Source organism: Lethenteron reissneri, chromosome 36 (assembly GCF_015708825.2).
Source record: "Lethenteron reissneri isolate LAM-NWPU_2019-01 chromosome 36, ASM1570882v1, whole genome shotgun sequence".
Classification (NCBI taxonomy): domain Eukaryota; kingdom Metazoa; phylum Chordata; class Hyperoartia; order Petromyzontiformes; family Petromyzontidae; genus Lethenteron; species Lethenteron reissneri.
The window spans coordinates 8,272,902-8,297,199 of record NC_083814.1 but is presented as its reverse complement, the minus strand read 5'-3'; the positions used below and the strand labels follow the sequence as shown (position 1 = coordinate 8,297,199).

The window sequence follows — 24,298 nt, the reverse complement described above, 5'->3', positions numbered from 1 at the left end:
TGAAAGACCGGGATGGCGGAATTTGAAAGCTGTATTTGAAAACTGCAATGCATCATTTGTACGCTTCTTTTGAAGGTTTAAGTTTTTTTACACTCACTATTTGAAGACTCAGAATGAAATAACCGCACAGTTCCAAATAAATTCCCTCGGTTATGGCTGAAAGGACCACCATTTGTGAGTGGGAACAAATAAAACCGCGAGATAAATGGTGCTTGGAGATTTATTTTTAGTTAAAGAAGAACTTTGTGTATTTTTTCTAAATTGTGGGAAAGAAATACATTAAAATAGTTTAAAAAATAATCAAAGGTTTGCTTACGCAGTACAACTACAAATCGTGGGAGAGAAAATACTCAAGGCAGCAACATTCATTGCCAACTTATTCACTTTAAATAACATTACATTTTACAATGGTGCAGTGTTCAGAGGGAAATAAACTGCACTCGGTGGGAAAACGATATTGATTGTGTTTATTCTTACTACTTCACGTACACGCTGTATCGCACTGTCGTTTTTTTACTCACTTCTAATGTTGCAATCCGTTTATTAAAACGATGCAGCATTTTTTTGGCAATCGATTTAATGCATAATATTAAAAAACAAACACACGCCGAGTTTGTATTCACGGCAATATCGTCCTTTTGCCTTATATGGGCTCTCTTTAAACATTAATCACGAGCCACATCAAATACCACATTTGAAGGTAAGGTGACGTAAATACCATCTGTGAATCGCATTAAAGCCAGACGGCTTGACTGATGTGCGAGCTATTTAAATATCGATGAAGACAAAAAAAGGCAGTCATATTTAGACATTAAATCAAAACTATCACTGTTCCTCACATCGCCTTTTGCGTTTCAAACGATTGCACCGCTTTGCATCGATTACAGAGTGGCATCACTATCGGATAAAAAAAAAATTCTCGCTTTAACCCATCAATGTAGTGTTACCCTCAGAACCGAATAAACCACTTTATTTGGTCGACCGCTAAGAACGATCATCCTCTCCAGCAAGTGCCTTTTGTAACGGTCGGAGATGAGCAATACTGATACAAGATGCATCCCCCGCCACCCCCCAACGCATTTTATATTCGTTATAAAGATAAAGCCATTAGACGCTTTCCTGATGAAAAAATATATAATTTGTTTTCATTGCACACATACCAATACCGGTAAATATTGAGAAATCCACAAGGCACCATTCTCCAACTCCAGAGTTTTCTAAATTTCTCATGCCAGGTGCTGCTAATGAAATAAATGCTAATTCCTTTGGCAAGCAAGCCAGTGTTCAATTACCTTTATCGGCCAAATCTGGTGCAGGCAAATTGGAAAACCTGCATCAGATCACCATGCACGCTGTGGGTTTGGTCTATAGCTAAGGCCCTGGCGAAAATGCATTTCTGTCGAGGGCACAATGCTAATTTGTCACTGTCCACCCACCCCCCCCCCAGACTTCAAATCACAAAGGTCCAGAGAATTCGTGTCGCGGTTTGGGCAAGCCCCCACTGCTCAGCAACACAAGGTGCCAAAAATACAAAAAGAATCAGGACACGACAATTCCATTAGGCTATCATTATATTTCAAAACATCAACGAAATTTCAGCCAATAGGGTCAATAAATCTCATTGCATATGCAATATAATTTGCTATTTATATATACTAAAAAAACTAATTAAAATGCTTCATGTTTGATATACTCATGCAAATTATGACCTTTAAGCAAACGGTATGCTCATTCTAGTGTTTAGGCCAATAGGGCAAACGGAGCCATATCAACACAATGAGAAACAATGCAAACATGACAGGCAACATGAGAAGAAAAGCATTTTCTTGCATTGGATCGTGGTGGCGGAGAGGAGGGGGGGCGAGGAAAGGGGGGGGGGGGGTAGTGAACCGGCCAGAGCGAACTGCTCGCAATCAAAAGGTAGAGGTTAAATTCATGGTTGGTGGGTTAAATCGTCCAATTACGCCTCTGGGGTTGATAAAACGAATACTACTTTGTGGGGAAGCCTACAGTGGTTGTCCTAAGGATCGACTCGCCCCCACCATATCAATGTGGAATTTTCACCACCGGCCCAGGGCTGTAAACAGGTGACTGAACGCCGACGTGTCAACGCTCATTTGAACAGCTACATACCTAGCGGCCACATCATAAATATGTCATTCGCACATCATCATGCAATCAACATCAGGGACAAATACTTTATTGGGTTGGGCTTTTCTAACTCCCCCCCCACCTCCCTCTAGCTCGACCTTGGGGCGGCACGAGGCATTCCGGTGCAATTGACAAGCAGACCCGGCCAACGCTCCTTTAGCACCGGGAACCACGGTCGCGCTCTCGGCGAGAGATCGATGGGGCCCGTCCGTGCTCGTGAAATGTGGTGCCCTTGTTCAAAACGGCGCGACACGTTATCTCCTTCGGCACCTTGTCAGCAGCGTTCCGAGAGACCGAGTCCCCCTTGTCGGTGGGTGGTTGATTGACCAATCTGGAACTGAAATTCCCCAAATATAGTGCCACCCACTTTGAGGCGTGACACGCGTTCGTGTAAAGCCCTCTATTCCAAACGAATTTGTCAGCGCATTGAAACTCCTGCTATCCGCTTACCAATCATCTTATATTCTATTTTCTGTGCCTCCAAACTGATGTTATGAAAAATCCTCATAACAGTCTTTTTGTATCACATTCCGTGGCCCTGACGGGAATTGCCAATGGTTAAGATTAACTCGATGCCAGTGGACAGGTGGCATCGATGACTAAATATACGATAATCCCCATGATGCTTCTTTCAATTATCCGAACCTTTGGATGGATACGAAAAGAGACCGAGCAATTCCACCTGTATTTATCTACGTTTTACCCACGTGGATAAAATGACTAATGCGCACAAATGAATACAGACGTGCTCGCGCAAACCACCAGGGAGACCTCACGGAATTCTCAAGGCAAGCCGAGGCAACACAAATGCATCTGACCACATCATTGGAACTCCGAAATTTGAGCGAGCAGGTCTGATCCTGGTTGGTACTAGGATGGTTGACCGACCACAGCGCACAGATAGAGGGCTGCAAGGTGCCTGTAGGTGACGATACAGCAATGGATGTGCAGTCCACATCATTGATTTGGTTCACACACCGATTTTGAGTCTCTGGACTTGATTTTTATTTTTGTTGGAGCTTTGAGTATTACCTGCTCGTACGTGTGGCTTTTCTCTGGGTAATCTGGCTTCCTCCTCCCACACGAAGCCAAACACGTATTAATCATAGTGGCCAGGCATCCCAATTGAGGATCCACGACATGGGAGGCAAGGTATGAATAATAAATAATGATGATGAAAAGAGTCTTAAGCCTCAGTAAAGCTTTCCCAGGGTAAATAAATGGCATTATTATATTACTAGTTCTAAGACCCTGTAAACCATGCTGCAAACAACCCGCTGGGTTGTAATTATGTCCCCACATCCTTCTGTGAAGCAAGTGCTCACAAAGTTACCACTCTACGCACAAGTTGCTCCATTAAAGACTGCCGTGGAGCAAGCCGCAAGCACGGTCCCTCTCTTACGAGACAACAGATCGGCAGCTCAAGCACCACTGCGCACAGCCGGCAGTCGAACAAAGCCACAACAAAGTTAGTTCTTTAATATATAAAAAAAAACGTGCTTCAGCCGCCACACCGGTGCCGCTCAATTAAACGAAGCTCTCGTCGTTTCTATTCCTTATTTGGCTAAAAATCTTAAGATAAATGTAATATTTGAAATTATACGATTTATTTCCTTCTAATATCATTCATTTTTTTGCCCTCCGTGTCATGTCTCTCACGGAAACTGTGTGTTTTTTATTGATGAAACCCTCCTCAAGAGAGCTTCTGAGCTCACAGGGTACTTTAACAAAATAAACTGAACTGAACCGAAACGGCTGGCAGCAGAGGTCCCAACCGGGTACCCGATACCCGTACCCTACCCGATACCCGGCTACCCGTACCCGGCCACGGGTACCCGTACCCCGGGTACGGGTACCCATTTGCGACCCTGGTGCGGCCAGGTACGGGTAGGCCGTGAGTCACTGTTGAGTCACCGTTTGTCACTCATTTCTCAACGTCTTGTCTCTTCTCACAATTCAAGTTCCTAGAATCAACCCACCCGCTCCTGCAACATGGCTTCATCCCAGAGGTCACAATCAGGTACCCGATACCCGTACCCTACCCGTACCGGGTAAGGAATCAAAATCAGTTTGCAACCTCTGGCTGGCAGGCGCGCGTGAGAAGCGATGCACTCCCCCCACCTCATCTCAGCGAACCTTCGGAGCGAACTCATTTCCGCAGGTGCAAGGTGTTGTTCATGCACCCCCCGCCCTCCGCAAGCCACGTGCAGCCTGCGGGCCTGCGCCACCTCCTCAAGCGGCGTTATCGCCACCGCGTTGCAGACGCACGAAGGTTGAGAAGCCCACCGCTGTGGTGGTGGGGGGAGGGGTTGCACAGCAGTTGCGAAGAATTGCGGTGGTGTGAGTGGTTGGGGAGGAGGTTGGGGAGGAGGGGGGGGGGACATATTGCGACGTGATGGAAATGTTGAATACGCGACGTGCCGCGCAAGAGCCGACGGCGTTCTCTGGCGGCGTGCCGACGCGCTCGGCAGGGGCACATAAAGCAAAAGCTCTTTTACCCCCCCCACCCCTCACAGGGGGACGAGCAACATATTGGAACGCTCCACAGCGAAATTATGGGCAGGTGAATACAGAAGGGAGGCGGTCCCCGCACGCAGTGCAGCACGTCGTCTCAAACGATGCTGCCGCGTTAAGCAAACGCGCTCGCACGATTAACGACGAATCTTGCGCGCAAACACGGTTTGCGATGCGTTCTTGCGGCTATGCAGCGAGTACAATTGTATTTACGGTGGGCCGGTCGACTGGCCAGCCGCTGCGGTCACGCGCATCGGATCGCAGAAGAACGGAGAGCGGGCAAAAAAAATTGACTCTTCCAAAAAAAAAAACACAACAGCTGACCAATGTTCTTTGGGTCTTTCGGTAAAGTCATGTAGATGGGTTCAAAGAAAAAAAGAAAACTACGACGTTTCGATCGCTACACAAGCGGTCGTCATCAGCATGTTAATGTAAGATCGGCGAGTGGCCTCCACGGCGAGTGTGCTGAGGTGGCTATGCTAATGTTCACATAGCCACCTGAGCGCGCTCGCCATAGCCACCTCGGTGTGCTCGCAGTGGAGGCCGCTCACCGATCTTACATTAACACTGATTTTTACCGAGCAGCCCTGTGATTGGTGGAAAACCCACCACCGTTACGGTCACTGCCCACCACTCCCATGAGCATTAGCTGCCCCGCCCATGCTGCTGACATTCGGGCTACGCCCATTTAAAACCTTTATCAACAGTTTGCCTTTAGAAGCCAACCCCGTTTTCCTGATGACGACCGCTTATGCTGCGATCGAAACGTCACAGTTTTTGGTTATTTTCTTTGAACCTATCTACGTGACTTTACCGAAAGATCTAAATAATATGAATTCCTGCAGTCACGAAAGCTTTAAGTCAAGAGCCGAGCACTGATTAATGTGACAAAGTATTTATTACATACCTGCCTCTCAACAAACTCTGGACCGGTTTGTTTCGAAATGCGGCATCTCATCAGCAGTCAGGTTTGCTTGAAGCATTTATGCCGGTGAACTGGAGGTTGTTTGGAGGCAAGGACATCGTCTTATTATCAGTCCGGTTTTTCTTGAATCATCGCTGGTGAACCGCCAACCTCTACCAGGCAAGGACCTCTCCCCCCTGAATGTGGATCAACATCGGCCAAAAACGAGCAACTTCTGTGGACTCAAAATCAGAATCGAATTTTTTTCTCTTTTGCCGTGTAGAGACAGGATGAGCAAATTAAAATTCCCATGTTGTGGTGCCTCCCCTTGTTCTTCTCCACCATGCCTCACTTGCAATGCATTGCAACGTCTAAGCACACACACACACTATCCCCACCGCGGACACAGCACTTATAAAAGTAATTTCGATTCCGATTTCACAACTTTGAACAGCTGCTATTACATTTGCATTCATCTTGTAATTGTCTTTGACCAACACTTGCATCTCAAGCTGCGAACGTGTTGATGATCTCTGCACTGTGCAATGGACTGCCCCCCTCCGAAATTTGCACACCTTATACATTATTCATGGATTAAATTGCCAACGTGTGACGTACAAAATTGCTCATGCTGCTGCACGGGCCACACAAATCTAATTTGAAGGATGTGTTTACAATCCCCAACAGGAGTGTAAATGCAAGAATAGCAACGCATTACAATTAACATGCAAGCCTCTTGCCCAGTAGAATTCGGATTTTTTTAATTCAAGTATATATGGATTTTTATCAATTCTATCTAAACTACATTTTTGGAGTCTCGTCATGAGGTGCAGATATGTCCTTGTGAAACTCTCTCAAGCAGCACAGCATTGCATTATATTTACAGAACTGCCCAGATATGGTGACATCACACCGCTGCATTCGATGTCACTTCATTTCACCTCTATTAAATGTTTTTAAAAGTATTTTTTTGTTTAAGTAGTTGACAAATAAGAGAGGCCAGAATTATTCGTATTTGCAAGTGACACAAGGTTTTCGTCTGCCAGTTGGGGCCAATGAATGCTGCTGTGTGTATAACCCCATTTGAGTAATGCGTAGGTTGTTATATAATTTGGACCCTGACGCCAGCACATAATTGCCTCCTGTTGCGTACGACGCAAGGGGATCTTTAACGTCCACTGTGAAGCAGATGGTGCGATGGCAATTACACCCGCAGTATTCACCAGGGCTGCCGCTTGGACACGAACCGCGAGACTGCAACAACAGGCGGCTACTGCTAGGGCATGGGACCGCACTGTGTAGGTAAGTGGTTGCACAACGGTCAGCATACTGCAATATGAACCCAGCTGACCCGAGCTTTATTCCTAGCCACTGCTAACATCAGTGGCGAGTGATATTTGAAAAAATCCTGGCCTCTTCTCTTTCCTTCACCAGCCCACATCACACCCCAAATTGCTAGGGTGGTATGGGGTGGCCTTCACCCAGCAACTGATTGACAAGACTGCCATATCATGAGCATTATTAAAATGACCACTGCATGACACTCTTTCACACTTTGAAAAGAACGGTTCTCTGTACATCAATTCATTATTGTTTGACAATGCACGATTGAAATAATAAAAACTATTATATTCTGCATGATGTTTTCATGCAACGTATAACAACCGAAGTTAAGGCAACACACAAACATAATCCTTGCACCAATAGAGTTGACATGATCACTGTCGTTTTAATAAAAGGTATTATATACAAATGCAGACTTGTACACTGGGTGTGCAATTATAGGCTATTATATGGTGGGTTTTTTCAAGACGTCAAATGGAAAGCTGGAATTTTAAAAAGTACAATTTTCTGACCGCGTTGATCCTCGAACTGTAGAGTAACGGTAGTTTGTGCTTTTCTTAGCCCTGCAACGCACTGATGAAGGCGATGAAAATAAAACTATTCCGCAAGCAAAACAAACAAACCGGGCAAGAGCACAGGGTGCATGTATGCGTGAACGCAGTCTGCAAAACCAACAAAAACAAAGACCGCAATTAATACCGGTGAATGGAGACACCGTGCAGAGTAAACGCGAGCCATTTATAATCCGTTCTAAAAACCATCATTGTGCTCCAACTACATGAAAAAAAATACACCATTAAAATTACACAGCAATTATGGCGGTTATAATTACCGTATTCCGCAAAGTCACATCTACACGCTTCACAGCATTTCTCACGTAATGGCCAAATCTGAACATAAATCAGGAAAAGAAAGACAAAGATTGCCCCGTCTAGCCTACACAGGCTGTTGGGGCGAGCACTGTTTGCGAGCGCCTATGAAGGCAGGCACGGTACACACGCCCGACTTTGTCATTGACGCTTCCAATCTGCACCAGGTATTCATTCGAGGCCGAGTCGACCTAGGGGAGGCCCAGGACCGGTTGCGATAATCAAATCACCGGTGTCGGCTATGAGCGGGAATGGAATCAAGGTCTCGCTGGGTTCGTAGCGCATCGCGCCAGCTGCTAGCCACACACAGATGCACAACGCCGGTCCGACTAGAAGGAGCTCACTGCACACAGCAGATTAACGTGCATAGAGCCACGGAAGGCTTGCGAGGGGCACCACTGCCATGGCCGAAATAGGAACGTTGCCATGGCACCACTTTACAGCCTCATCCTTTTGCTTTATAATTCCAAAATTCTGGGGGGGGAAGGAGGGCCCGCCCGTAGCGGTATTTGTCCGTGGCTCGGAAGCTGCAAGCGGATTTTTTTTTTCTGACGGCGTCCTTCGCCTTTGCAGAGCGTCCACTTTTATTGAATAATAAGCGTGATGTGGAGCCAGGAGCCCACGGTATGCAGCACAATGCAGGATCGATGAATGAAAAAAAGTGGCTTTCAAGCCAAAACAACCGGGCCAAACGCTGGCACAAGCACGATGTTTGTAGTAGTGCTTCTTCAGTGCTTGAGCCAAGGGTTCTTGAGGATAGCCGTTGTGACTGAACTGCATACACTGTAAAAAAATGTGTGTTTTGGAAATATGCAGCTGCCTATTTTAATGAAAAGTGACAAATCAAAAAAATATTGCTCACGAATCTGAACCGATTATCGAATCCACGTAACTGTATAATCTTAGATAGTGTTTTACATACGACTTTAATTATAAGAAAACTAAAACACTTTACATTGGTAAGAACCATTTTCCCTCAACACACGCACACACCACGCAGCTGTTAAGATTGTACCTCCAGCTTGATGCATTACAGGCACCGAAGTCGAGCGTAACGGAGCTGCGGTGAAAACGCCACTCTTTGCTCGATACATTATTTTTTTCTGTTGCCAACCGCTGGGCTAAATCCATCAATTTTATGCACCCAGGACCCTTTCCAGCTTGGCGAGAAAAAAAAGAGGTTTCACCTGTCCAGCTCAAGTAGCTCTAAGCCAGGACCCCTCAGAGGGTTGACTCACATTTCATGATTTTTGGGGAATTAAGCCTCCGGGGGCTACCCGTGTTATGCAACTCCTTCATCAAAAAAATCCCTACTCATTGCTGGAACTTGCGACCCGTGCAAGTGTTTTTTTGGAGCGAGTGGGCTGGGGAAAAAGCTGTGAACGGCGATGTGGCGCAGCACTCTTGAAGGTGACGGATGAAGCTTCCAAATTGCGTGGAAGAACGAGTTAATGGATCCACGGGGGCACGCGCATTATATTCAGCAACGTTCGTGCAGTTTCAAAAAAACTTTTGTCTACCCCCCCCCACCTTTGCTTCTAATTTACGTATATATATTTAACGGCACCACGAGAATGTTGATGGATCGCAGGTTTGTCATTGGTGTTGTGCGTGACGTGTCCTTGTTGGGCACGTTTAGTGACGGGGCCTGTTGAGCGATTGAGAACGGCGTGATTAATGGTTGCGGTCAATCAAACGGAATAAAAATAATTAATCAGCGACAAATACAAAATTAGAATTTTCCAATAACGCAACACAGATGTGTGCCGGTGTGTGTCTGTGTGTGCGTGCGAGTGAGCAAGCGTCAAGTTTTTTTCCCCTCTTTATTTAACATCCAAACACACACCGAGGCCATGGCTATTACCAAAAATATCCCACCACAAGCCGGTGTAATAATCATAATACCATCGAATTCAGTAGAACCATGCCATTACGGAATGACTAAATATGTAATTCCAATCCGGGTTGTGCCCGCACTACCTGGCCGTAGACAACACCACGCAGAGCCAATGGAGATTGTGCAAGATGGAAGGGTACATTTAACAATTTAAAAGCAAAAGACAACAACGGGGGGACGGGATTTCTCTCTCTCTCGCTCTCCTTCTAAAGCCGCTCATCTAGAAATGCGGATTTAGCACTCCGAACTAACCTCTATCTCCCAGCAGCATTTCCATTTATCCCTTTTTAATCTGCCCTGCTGAAACCAGCTGTCCCGTACGGGTGGGTACATTTGGTTTCCGTCCCCTGCGACAGATTCATTCGTCTATTGGAGGACAAAAAATACAAAAAATACAAAAAATACAAAAAAATGTGCCATGACATTAAAAAAGCACTGCCCACGTTGTTGTACACGAACACGTGAAAAGGACCGCGCGGGTACTGCGTGCTCGGGGCGTAATGATGCATCGATTGATGGAATTTAAAATGAAATTTAAAAGCCCGCGACTGGCATTGCGTGCGCGGCGAGGCCTTCGTCCATAGGCGCACAAAGAGAGAATGCGTGACATTTATTTCATTTTATTTTTACCACACATAATGGGTTCACGTGACCCCCCCCCCCCCCGCCCCCCCCACCCCGAGAGGCAACCATATTAGTTGCGGATACATTTACCTCGCTGTAAAAAAAAGGATTTAATCAATTTGCGACCTTCATCGTGATAATTCACCAAATGTCGAATTGTTACACCCCTACTAACTAGACTCACGTCGTCTTGGTTATGGCATTCGACCGCATCAGGTGGTGGCGTCACCTCCACGACATCCTCTCGTTATGCTAATTACGTTTTCATTGACCTCACTGCAACATCTTCTTGGTTCTTTCGGTAAAGTCACGTAGAAGGGAAGTAATAAAATAATAAAAATAATAAAATAATAAAATAATTCTCACGACGTTTCGGCCACAACGCAACCAGCTGTGTTCAGGTGAAGAATGAAATACTGCCAAGCTTGGAGTGTATATATAAGCTGGGTTGGAGGTGGAAGAAGAGCGCCTTGACAAAATAATTTGTACTATGGGGACCTCATTTGCCAGTAAAAATATGATAATTGGTTCTTTACCCTTCTATCTGTTGCCAGATAGAAGGGTAAAGAACCAATTATCAAAATAATTTGTATATCAAGAGGAATTTAGCATTATTATTACTTCCCTTCTACGTGACTTTACCGAAAGAACCAAGAAGATGAATCCCTGCAGTCACGAAAGATTTAAATCGAAACTCACTGCAACAGTGTTACCCATAGTGCAATGCGCCAGAAACATTTAACAAAATGTCGCTTTACGTACAAATGAGTTTAGTGCGCAATAGATGTTTGATTAAAGAAGAGTTATTAATGGACAACGACTGCATTCTTATGCTAAACAATAATAATAAAAAACATTCATCACGAAACATTTTTTTAAATGTCATTCTCATCAAGACCCATGGTGTGCATTCTCTATCTCTCTGGCCTCTCTATAAAAAAAGAGGTAATTGCCCGAAACGTCGCCTATTACATACTTTTCCTTTCAAGGCAGCAGTGTCATTGACGACTATGTTGAGTTGGTTATTATTCGTGCTCGTCGCCAAATCATGTCCCTGGTTATGACTTTTGGAAGCTACTGCGGCGTGTCCATGTGAAGAAAGAGAAGTCGGATCAGATGAGATGAAGGGACCCCGAGTCCTGGACCTGCCCTTGGGCAGAACCTACGACATGAAGTAGCTACATGAATGCAGATACGAATATCTGCACGAGCGTTTGAAGCCACGAATGATATTTTGGCACGACAATAATGAATAGCAGATCCAGTGGCGCATGCCTATTTCTTTCCACAGGAGGGCAATTTATCATTATCATTATTCTGTACGTATTATTCTGTGTGTATATTCTGTGTGGCGCATTAACGTCAGCGCTGCGGGAGACAAATGCGGGCGGGCGTGATGCTTGACACACACACCCCCCCCCCCCCCCCCGTGTGCTGAATTGGCCTTCATTAGGCACTCACTAACAGCACTTGCCTCACCAGTCTGTTTAGGCTATAGAAGGGAGATACAGTGTGTGTGTGTATATATATGTCGCATATTTAACCAAGATAAACCCATCATATTGACATCGCATTTACACAGGCAGCCTGGTAAGAAGGCCACGATGCATTAGCTCCACATAATACTGACAAAACCCGCAGACCCCGAAACAGAAATATTTCTCTCCACAGTAATATATTGTATTAGACATGGCGAATGCAAGACTGCACATTGAAATTAAATATTAACGAATGGTATAAGGTGCTCGAAAAAGAGCCGCCAAATGATTTGAAAATAAACATTTAACATCCTGCGAAAACACATTGTCACACTTCTACTAACCCAACGGCCTTCACTGGAGGTAGTTCTCTAGAGAGCCCCTTCAGAGGGTCTTTGGCCTACTCTTCCACGCTGACCATACACTTCACCCTACCGCACATGACCTGCTGTTCGACGAGCTGCAGAACACCCAAGCTTACCGCTGTGTGTACGTAGGTTCGAGGGCTTTAAGAAACTCGTCTCGTTGTTCCAACTGTCGTGTCAGAACAAGGTACCAGCTCCTGCCTCTGTTGACTACAAGTCCAGTGCACTGGCCATTCCACCATGGCATCGCCATATTAATGCTGTCCCGTAATACCACTAACGCACGGTGGGAAAACCCAAAAAGGGCATTGCTGTGACCTCGAGCACGTGAGCACGTGGGCAAAACGGCAAGGGTCATTGTGTCGCATGGGGCCGGCAAATCGCATGCAGTGCAATCCATCAGCACCACCGCTGCCTCCGCCGCCGCTACGATCGCCCGGCACCTTTTCTCTCTTGCGTCACAGTGTTCACACGAATGCACAGAGGAGTTAACGCGTCGGGGTCGCCAGCTTCCCGTGGCTCTCGGGGGCGATTAATCAGACCTGCCATCGGAACGGCACTCCGCGCGCCCCCGCCGACTCGCGGGACAGAATGGGCAAGCCCTCCTCAACCGCAGCAGCCTTCAGATAAACCAAGAAACGCCATGCACGGCCACCTTCCAAATGCTCCACTGTTTTTTTTTTGTTTTTCCGCAAGGTCTAACAAGTCGAGGGTATAACATCGCCTGCAATGAATAATTAATTTGCGGTCGTGCGTTTCAATCTTTGTTTGAGATGGTCTCAGTTCATCATCATCATTCCTGTATAGTTGATGCAGGAGTTTAACAGTTGACCAATTTATTCTTGAAAAAAAATGTACCCTGCCATAGCAATGTGGAATGTCCACCACTGGCTCAGCACTGCCATTGCAGCCGAGCTTGCTCGAGTTTGGTGACACACCACAAATGCGCGTACTCCTTCGAATCCACACCGATTACGGTTGATTTACCCCTTGATGTATTACGCCACTATATGACTTGAGGTAGACTTCAAGTTATTAAAGCTTGAGAAGTCATGAGTTGGTACGATAGAACACTCACTTTGTCACGATTATGATTTAGGAAGTAAACAGATTGTCGCACCGAGTGAATGTGGCAGCAATTACTTCTCATGAATAGCCCTGCTTCATTATTCCTGATTCCTTCCATTTGCAGCGAGCTCGTGGCTTGTACACTCTCACCTATAAGCATGCGACACGTTGAAAAGGCACGATTATATTGCCGTGAATGCAGAGCACCAATTAATAAATGCCACCCATCTTTCATCTGCAGGAAAGTATGAGATCATAGACTTCAGACCGATGGGTGACATTTTTACCCCCCCCCTCCTTATTTAAGATGACAGCTCCAAGGTACAAAAATAATCACTAAAATCACCTTCTACCGAGCCAACAAATCTGAGAACAAATAATAATTGCCGTGCCACTGCATCCCATTAATTATGTTCGGCTATGTGCATCCATCTGAATGCGCATTCATTTGATGTCAGGATGGTATTCACGCTGCAAATGGACGGGCTGAAATTCTTATTCTGCGTTGATTTGCTAACCTTGCGCCCCTGCCCCAAAAGACACGGCCATGCTCAGCATTGTGTCAGCCGCATCATTATCATCTTTGCTCCAACGGTATGTTTAATTTCTATGCACTTGCCTATGCAAACAAAGAGCCTATGGTGTATCCATATAGATTATTCACCCAAGCAAGACCTCATATTAGCGAGCAATTTTTAGCCAATCATTTGCTAATACTCCCTTTGGCAGTGATGCGCAGCCAAAAGCAACAGAACAACTCTTCACTCACGTCTTAGGCCGGAACGACACACGTACAGGTCACATGGCCAGCACCATGTCCGGCAACATTTATCTTTCCAATACAGAAGTTAAATCACTTCCACCAGACACTCATTCAGGCCAAGTCGACCTAGGGGAGGCTCAGGCCAAGTTTAGATACCAACTGCCACCAAAATTTGACACTGTGGCCAAGAACTGAACCCAGGTCACTGGGATTGCTCTGCGGTACCAAAATAACTTACAACATTGCTCCCTGCTATATATATATTTAAACACACAGTTTACATCATTCACAAGCAATGCTTATGCTCATCATAATGATGATTTATCACGCTGATATCCTAGCAGATGGGAGAGCCAACACCGTGCGAGCAGTGTAATGTTCTGGGCCCAGTGCAAGTTATATGTACATGTGCTCTCTTTCCTTACGATGCATTTATTGCCGGTCACCTGTGACGAATTAGCAGCAGCGCTGAGCGGTGCACGATGCGCGTGCTTGCATTGTAATAACTCAAGCAGAGCAACTCCCAGCATCCCACACCCCACACAAAAGAAGGAAATTAAATTGCTGTGCAATTTCTCCTTTGACTCATGACGCACATGGCATTTCACACAAACCAATTTCACCGGATAAATATTGAGTTTTTTTTTATCTTAACGCTTGGGTTTGTATCGAATTGACAACTTTCGTTGGGAGACTTTGTTTCTCGCCTTACCGGCGAGCTGAGACAATAGCAGGACGACCGTTTTACAAAGCTCGTTCGCGCGACAATTAAATTTGTTTGCGTTCGTCGGGCGGCGGGCAAAGCTGCCCAACGCGCGTGGCGCGAAACGTCGGACGTTACGCCGTACAACACGCTTTACAACTCGAGCTCATCATAATAACAACAATAATTTTACACGTGGAAGGTGCATTTCACGCGTAGATCCCAATGCACCGCATATGGAAAGCAGTAAATAAAGAGCATTATGGTGAACGGTCACAACCAGGGGGTAAAGGTATGTTTAAAAGCGTCCATATGGAGAAGACAAGTAATTAAATAAATAAGCTGACAATACTCCTCGTCGTTCCCTCACTCATCCGTCACAAATCTGTCCCTCCACGTCGAAAATATGAAAATCATAGCACACTCCTGCATTGTTTTCAGTGCTCAACAGTGCTGTGTGCGCATTCGGTGCACTGCAAACGCCTATGTGCAAGCCACTCACAGGTAGGTGATTGCAGATAGGGAACACCGGGTAGACGTGTCTCCCTTAATGATGATGATGCTGTTTGTGCTTTTGCTCCACTGGTCAGGGCAAACAGGAGTGACAGCTGCCCTTTGTTTACTTGTAAAGGTCGTGCCAACATGGGCCGATTTGCCCAATGGCTTTCCAATGAGCTCTCCCCATTGACCAGGCCCAAGTGAATGACAGCTGCTGGAATAAGAGACGTTAAAAGGAGGGGGTTATTGTGATAGTGGAGTTTGTGTGCTATTGTTTTCAGCTGCGAACTTAACGATTGGGATTGGCCAACTTCAGAGAAGAAATGAGGGAAAAAAAACACAATTCGTTTTCTTTAATAACTTCCACAATAATAGCTTACGTAAAAGTAATTACTTTAAAAAAATTGCACTTGTTTGAAAAAAAAAAGCATTATTTGATGGATGCAAACTTATTTGTTATGCATAGACAATTGAGCAGTGCATGTTTTCCAACCCAAGTCCACCGGCCTTTCATAACTTCACAAAATACGAAAGAGTCGTCTCGATCATGAATGCATTGAAAAGTATTCATTTTCAAGACACTTTTAGTTTCTTTGTTTTCCCGTCGAACAAACGCGCGAAAAATTACCTTTCTTCCGAAGAAGCCGAATTATACGCAACCTACACTTTCTTTTGCATAAGATGTTTTACATTTGATCTTTTCTTTTTAGACAGGCCCTTCTTTCTTATACATGAATCCAGACAGACAAATATGGAAATCCTGTGCAAAACCATTACTTTAACAAGCAGGCTAGATGCCCTGAGTCAGATGTGATCTCGTGGTATAATATATACAATATCTTCAAATGACACGAACATTTCTTAAACTTCAGTTAGCAACTGTCCAGTGATCGCCAATGGTTTTTTCGTAACTTTTACCATTTTTTACTTATCTTTCACAGCTTGTTGAATATTTCTAATGCACACGGTTTTAAAATTCTATCCCAAGTGTGCCATTGGTGTCACGTTACGAGACGAAACGATCCATTCAGAACTCTCACATCCAGCAGTGCACCAACTCTGCCAGCCAACAGCTCCGTCGATGATGGTATAGAATTACGTCCGAGGTCACTTCAAATCGACCTCCTTGTCTACACTAGAAGGCACACCACCTATTGTTACGTCCTGCAATGAGCTCTGGTCAAATGTCACTCGAACTGAAATAACTATCTATATATTATGAAGTCAACGCTCAAATGAGCATTGGGGGGCGGTGCTCAACTCTTGTTTATGTTGACGAGCCAGTGGTGGAAATTCGACAGTCCTATGGTGGGGGCAGGTCTATTTATAGGTCGACTTCCTCACCAAGTTGTACTCGTTTTAAATGACCCACCGACCAGGATTTGAACTTGCAAACCTTGCGATTGCGAGCCACTTGCTCTGTCACCGAGCCACCTGGACGGATACCCACACAGTAGAGGGGCACACCTTTTTAAATCCTTTATATTAAGTTCACTTGCTTGCGCGCTTACGACCGTGCAAATCTTTCGGTCGTTTTTTAACCCACTTCCCGTGATCCAATGGAGCTGACATTTTGCACACAGACTCGTTGTGCGTGACAATTTATTTTCGTGAAAACAAATTTCCAAAATTTTCCACTTTTAAGGACATTTTTTTTTTCATATTTAATTTAAAATACCAATGTGATAAAAATGAAACTCTAACTCAAAGAAAAACAGAAATGAATAATAAAATAAAACCGATGCCACGCATATAGAGGATTTATAGTGAAAAACGTTGTTTTTATGGGTTAATTTTTACATGCCCTGCAAGGATTATTCATCATATATTTACGAAAATGAACTGTATACCTATTGCACGTGTGCTGTATAATGTTTACTTAAAAGCAATCAGCACGAAGCAACACTGGTTTGCAATAGCTGTCTTCAGCCCCGTTGGAAAAACTTTTTTTTTTTAATCCGCAGTTCTGGAGGAGGCTGGGGGGGTCCGAGACAAAGCCAGCGCCGTTAAGATCCTCTGGAGTTCTCATCCAGATTTCAGACACCTGCGATTCAACCAGTCTGTTGTGTGTAAGACACTGAGAGAGTCTCAGATCCGTGGGCAATGGACTGCGCACACACAAAATCCATAATTATGAATTAGATTTTTTTTGCTTAATTTATTCGCAAATCCACTTACAATAATTAAAATTTAAATACGGCATTTCATCATCATCACCACCACCAATGCCCACGTCGTTGATAATGATCAATCCTCATGTTGATACCCGCGCTTTGTGTTGTTCCAGTACTTAATTAAAAATTATAACCTAACATTTAACAACTGTGATGGGGCTGCAAGGAACGTTAATGCGCGAGTGTGTAGGTGGACATCAACATCATTTCAGTATGTTCCATTCCTCCCCGACCTCCCAAAGGTGTGCTAAATATATTTTTTAATATAGCCAATGTTGTTTTTCACAAGGGCCGTCTTACTCGCACCTGGCAAGTAATAAGAGCTGAATAAATACGTGGCACAGGTAGCACGGCCTCCACAATCTTGGATGTTTGTTGGACTTCTTTCACACCATACCTAGCCAACCGTGCTAAATCGGAGGTGCGGGGGAAGGACAACAAACTAAACACACAAAGGCATCCCGTGGCACAGATCATGAGCATATGGATTTTGTCGCTTCCATGAGGAGCGTAACAACAATTCAGTCATCAGTTGAGTAATATACAAGGCTCACGATACATGCATTCAATTGCATGTGTAAGAATCTACGTGTGTTTTTAAGGTATGCAAAGTATATTGAAATTATTTGGCGAGGCGTGGTGGTGCAGTTGCTAGCGAAACGCGCTCTTAAGCTCGACGATCCAAGTTCGATTCCTGGTCATAGTTAACATCAATGGGAAATTACTGACCAGCATCGGGAAGTATGGCCTAAGGAACACTCATGATGGGCAGGGCATGGGCCTCCGTCATTTAGCTTCTGGGGATGACCAAGGCTTCAAATGTTACACTTAAGCTTATGGAATAAACAAAACTTTACAAGTCAAAATACAAATCCAGGGAACTATACAAATGAGACCACAATATTATTATGAGACCACAATAATTAAATCATTCGAATCGTGACAGTTGATCTAATCGCCAAGGGAGTGAATCATCAGACCCCTGATGACTGGCTTAAGCTTTGTACAACCTCATTCCAAGTGCCTGCTTGGCTGTTCTGTTAGCCATGTCTCAACATGAATGCCACTCAACCAGCAATGCAAATGTATCTTTTTTTTTACAAACGCACACCATTGCCTAGACTTGCGGATCGCTAAAGGCTAAGGCGCGTACGTTATAATCCTCGTCACTTGTTTTGTAGGGGCGTACACAAACGCACGCGCGACGCACGCTACGAAAATCCCCGTGTCCGTAACACCGAGGACATTACAAGGTAGAGGGGCACTTAATAAAAAAAAAGAAACGTTTAACAGTTACTCATGTCTCAAGTCTACGGGATTTCCTGTTCAAATGAGAATCGAGGCGGTTCTCATCTCCGGTTCACAGTCCTGAAACGGCGGTGGAAATTCCACATTCCAATGGCGGGGGCGAGTCTCTCAACAGGACAAAGGTGTTAACTACCTCGCCTGGTATGCAGCAGGAGGAGACAGTGGAGTGGGTTCGATTCCGACCCCGACGCCTGTTGTATATTTGGAGTTTGCGTGTCTATCTCGCCGTAGTGTGGACTTTTCTCAGGGTCCTCCCGGTTTTTCCCTCGCCACATTTAGAAACGTGCATTTAGAGTATTTGGCTGCTATACATTTCCACGCGATGATGAGCCACTCTTAGTGGAGCTATCATTCGTGGCCAGGTCGCTTCTGCCAAAAAGAGCTGTCTAGCTCAGTGGGTCTCGCCTGGTAAAATTTTTATTTAAATTTTTTTTACTTAACTTTCGTGATTTCAGGAATTCATATTCTTTGGTTCGTTCGGTAAAGTCACGTAGATAGAAAAATAATAATAAATAAAGTTAATAAAAATTATAAAATATATACTGTAGCCTGGTTCTTAATCGGAGTGAATGTACCGGCAGTCTATAATGTAGACTGTTGCCTGGTTATTAGTAATATCATTTTTATTTTCATTCACTTTATTTATAATTTTTCTGTCTACGTGACTTCACCGAAAGAACCAAAGAATATAAAAATTGTTGTACTTTAATTTTTTGTTCACCCCCTCCCCCAAGTGACATTAATTGTGTTGGCACCAGGAGGGATGATGGTCTCAGTGAACTCTCCCAACGGGCATATGAACTCGCAAACCTTCCGAATGTGCCACTCGCTCTACTGCCGAGCCTCCAGGCACATGTATACTGGCAATCAGAGTGCGGAGTGTTATTACTCGTATGCAATGACACGGCCTCCCATGGATCACGTAACACGTGGAAGGATTACCAAACACACCCTTGCAACTGGGCCGTGTCGCAGAGGCTACAATGACGCGCGTAGCAGAAAATATCAACAAAATATCAACACCACCATTTCCATCTGCAGTGAAAAAAGAGAACACCCCGAGCATTGGGTGTTTTAACTGGGGCCAAAGAAAGCTACGGCACTAAACAACAGGGGGCGGTGGGGGGGCATTGTCAGTCAATGAATGGCACAACAGCGTGGAGCATGAAACGAACCACAGGGCGTACACAAGAGAGGAACATGCACGGAAAATAAATACAGTACCGCATGAGCATATGGACCACGCGAGCACACAACGGCAGGGTGACAAAGATAGACAAACCTCTCTGGAGGATATGCGGAACATCGCAAATGGTGTATCCCTACATGCTCGCGAAGACATCGCGATGCAGAAAAGACGAACACCATGGATGAGACGCGGCAAATATGCAGATTAATGGCATGATTCAAGCGGTTAAGAAACGACATGGCTGTAAGAAGGGCTGATGGTCAAAGATTCATGACGGAGTCGCAGCGAAGGAACGGAACGCGCAGTTTGTGGTGCCTGGGTTCGATGCGTCGCAGGTTCGTGCGAGATGACGATGGCTTAGGGTGGCGTTCATCCAACAGTGGTTTATACCACAGCTGATGATGATACAGCATTAATTGGGATAGTGATGGCGCAGTGGGTAGCACACTGCGGTATAAAGCCAGCTGCCTGAACGTGATTCCAAGCCACGGCTAACATCAGTGGCGAGTCATATCCTAACTGGTGCTGGTCGTCTCACTCCATCCTCCCTCCCCCGCAATTACTAACCCATACCGACCTGCGTGCCGAATGAAGCAAGGTCCTACAACCCACATGGCCAACAAGGTGGTGTGGCAGGCCTTCATCCAGCAGTGGAATGATCGTGGCCATTGATGACGACGATGGTGACGATGACACGCATCCTGTGGAAGATGCTTTCTGGCACGAGATAATAATACCATACACGTGCTGTAGTAATAACGACAATCGCGCAAAGGTGTTCGCAGCGAGAGAGTGTGTTGTGTGTGTGTGAAGCGAGCCAGGCACACACAGTTCGCTACAGCAGAGGCATGCACGGAGCAAGGACGATCAAGGGACGCAGTGAGTCGAGGTTGACCAGGCAACTCTGGGGGCTGGGTGGGATGGAGAGAGACGGATCGAGAGTGGTGGGCGGGTTGAATTGGTCCAGCCCGCACTGGCACAGAGCAAAGCCATTGAGCTATTGTGTCTCGGGGACATCCTAATCCGTGAACAAAGGATTCCAGCACATCTCTTTTTATCTCTTTTTTTTTGTCCAACGTCACCATCTGCACATTGGGTTCGTTGCTATCGTTTTTAAAAAAAAAGCCGAGCTCGTTGGTTGCACACAGCGAACATTTTTTTTATGTTGTGGAAACGTGGGGAAATATAGGAATGCATTACAGCATTCCCAGCAAGTATGTACACTTCTTACGCGTACATTCGTCGTCTGGTTGAGGTTGGATTAAATTGATTATTAATGCGGCTCAATGTCCTTGAAAAGGATGGGGAAACCAGAAATACATTTTCCGTATTTTTTACAGTGGCTTATAAAAAAATAAAATCACGATTTATTCTGTAATAGTGCAGAATCGACAATCAGTTACGTTTCCACGAACGCTATACACAAAATGTAGCGCGTGTGTCTCGTTATGCGCACTCATGTACTTGGGGGGTTTGAAGGCTAAATGCAACGCGAAAGGAATCGACAATAAACATTCGCTGCAATTTAAATTCTAAACGAGCGTTTTACACGCGTCACTAAATCAACGCCGCGTACTGCCAACCCAGGCACTCAGATTTACATCTCGCGAGCGCAAGCATCGCACATTTGCACACAGCGATGTTGATAATTATGAAACAGTGAATTGTTTGTTATTGGGGGGGTCGGTGTGAATTTCCACGTTAGTGGTTTGTACGCGAACGCAATCGGCATTGTCGCGATGCTGGAAAGGATATACCAAAAAAAAAAAATCAACACGCACAATGTTTAGCCCAGTTGTAACCTCATCACGTTTGAATGGGGCTAGGAGGGAGATGGGGGGTCACATTGTGCTCGCCTCAATTCCCCAGGGACTTTAATTGTCCAGCGCATTGAAGCACATCAAGGGCAGATATGAATTACAGCGGCACACGGGTTCCCCACCTCTCAGTTCGGACAGCGAAAGATTTCATAGCATCAACCATGTAAACATATACTACCAACGCTCCTTCCCATTGCTGACAAACGCCCATTGCTTTGATTCTATTTTTCTCATACTACGGTCATTATTAGTCGTAGTAGTCTCGCAAGATCACCAAAGAGACGAAGCGATGAAATCGGTCGATGCGCAAGTGCTTTGATGGATTTACTGTACACTGTCAATAACCTCGCAGCATCGTGCGAGGATGCAACGACTTGGAGAGGCCTTCATCCAGCAGTGGACCGACCACGGCAGCCGATGATCATGATGATGACCAGCACTCTAGTGCCCGTTTGATCAGTTGCGACCGGAACGCGGCTATGAATCGTCTGCCAATAAATGAAACAGGGCTGTGGTTAAATCCCCTCTCGCTGGGATGACGCACGGACCCGCACATCACACCCGTGTACAGCAATCATAAAGCCGAACGAGAAAGCGCCTTCATCATCATCATCCTCATCATCCTCCCGCAAGACACCGACACACGATCTCTCTCTCTCGCTCTCATCCTTACTGCCGATAAGCTCCCCTTACCCTTTCTGGCGCTGGTTACGCAGAAGAGGCAAGCCAGCACGATGCCCAGCGCAGCTCGCCGGCACGGACTCATGCTGGAGCAAGAAGGGTCTTGTCACGAATCACCTTCCTTTTAAAAATTTAAACGATTGGAGGAGGGGGAGATAGAGAGAGGGGGGGTTGGTGGTGCAAACACCGTTCTCCCGGAGAAATCACTGGACGATATAATAATACAAAAAATAAGAATGCGCTCCAGTCGCAAGCAACGCCAGCCGCGGCGAATGTCGAGATGCGTCGCGGTGGCGTGAGAGAAGAGCTGTGGCTGGCGTCTTAACGCCGTGGGATTCAGGCATAAGAGAGGAGTCGTGGGGGTGGGGAGGTGGAAGAGCGCGGTCGTGTTGCCTGCCAACCAATAGCAGTGGCTGGGGGGTGGGTGGTTTTATTCACGGAGCTCTCAACACGCGAGCCGACGTCACACAGCGGGCTCCTGTGTGTGTGCGTGGGCTGTGCGGTGGCGTCAGGAGGCAAATGCGAGCGGCCGTTCTCACAACCTCCCCCCCCCCACCCCAACTATAACTCCCCCATGCATTTCGAGAAAGTGATGCAATGCATTCGTGCATTTACGGGACTTTCGTTTCATGATTTTTGGAGGTATTTTTTTTTATGGGACGTTTTTGGGGGGATTTTTTTTTCGTTGTTGTTGCGGGCAGGTCCAGGGGGAGAGACAGGGGCCGAAAGATAAACAAATATAATCCGTAAAAAAATGTTTTTTAACTATAAATCCTTTATATGCGTGGCGGCTAGAGTCATCTCGTCCTCTGGCTTGAGATGGCTGCCACCTATGGGTCAGATAATTGCATGGCAGCATTAAGCAATTGGTAATTAAATATAATATTTTTGTCCTCAAAAGTGTAAAATTTTGGGAAAAAAATTTCACGAACATTCATTGTCACGCACGAGTCTGTGTGGAAAATGTCAGCTCGATTGGATCACGGGAAGTGGGTTAAAAAAACGACCGAAATATTTGCACGGTCCTAAGCAAGCAAGCAAGTGAACTTAATATAAAGGATTTAAAAAAAGCGAATTCCCAGGAGCAAATGCGAGGCGACCAATGGGCTCAAAGTACTGCAGTTTGGCACGAAACTGCAATTAAATTTGAGAAAAGCGTTTTTGGACGATAAGGAAGTGAAACGCAAATTAGTCAGGATTAAACTGCACATGTACGGGGAAAATAAGAAATTGGATTTTTTTCTTCACATTAAATACAAATGCATCGGTAGGACCACCCGCTTGCAAATGTGCGCGTATTATTCACTACTGAACGGTACTTATTATTTGTGGGTAAAAGAGTGGGGGGATAGTGAGGGGAGGGGGGTAAGGAGGATACATGTAACATAAATTAATTAACCACTTAAATTCTAGCTATAAATGTGTTTTTTTTACCATGTATTTAAGTATAAACTCTTTAAGCAAAACACATTTACGGCGGAAAACGAAAACATTAGGCCTACAATGCAATCCTAATGCAGAGTTTACAATCACCGTTACAGTATTACGTTACAATGTCTAACCAATTGGTAATTAGTAGGCACATTTTCATCATCATCTTTTAGTCATGGTCAATCCCACTCCCAGATGGAGAGACCTTTTTTTTTTTAAGCTGAGAAAATGCAAGTAAGCAAGAGAGATTAACGTTCAATGTCCCATGGTCACCTTCCTTATTGAACCTGGAAGAGAGTATCCACCCTGTTGGCTATGTCTCCGTGTTAATGTTTAGCCATGACCATCCTGAAAAAACTGGCTTCTCAAGTCACAATAAGCTCTTCGACATCGTCGTCGTCGTCATCATCAGCCGCGATCAATTTACTTCCATGCGAGGTCTTCCTAAGCCGTCCCTATTCATGCTGAGGATCTTATATTATAATCCCTCCATCTCATTGATGTGTTCCCTCAGGAC

At 45.3% G+C, this 24,298-nt stretch overlaps 1 protein-coding gene across 1 annotated transcript in view; it reads right to left on the bottom strand.

Annotated features, from left to right (window-relative positions):
• The window catches only part of CLSTN1 (calsyntenin 1), a 151,473-nt gene extending 128,735 nt beyond the window's left edge, over window positions 1-22,738 (bottom strand). The window contains 2 exon segments of the mRNA XM_061566011.1: window positions 22,363-22,477; window positions 22,479-22,738. Coding sequence (XP_061421995.1) covers window positions 22,363-22,477; window positions 22,479-22,694 — 331 coding nt within the window. The 5' untranslated portion in view covers window positions 22,695-22,738.
• Between the last annotated feature and the right edge of the window lie 1,560 nt (window positions 22,739-24,298).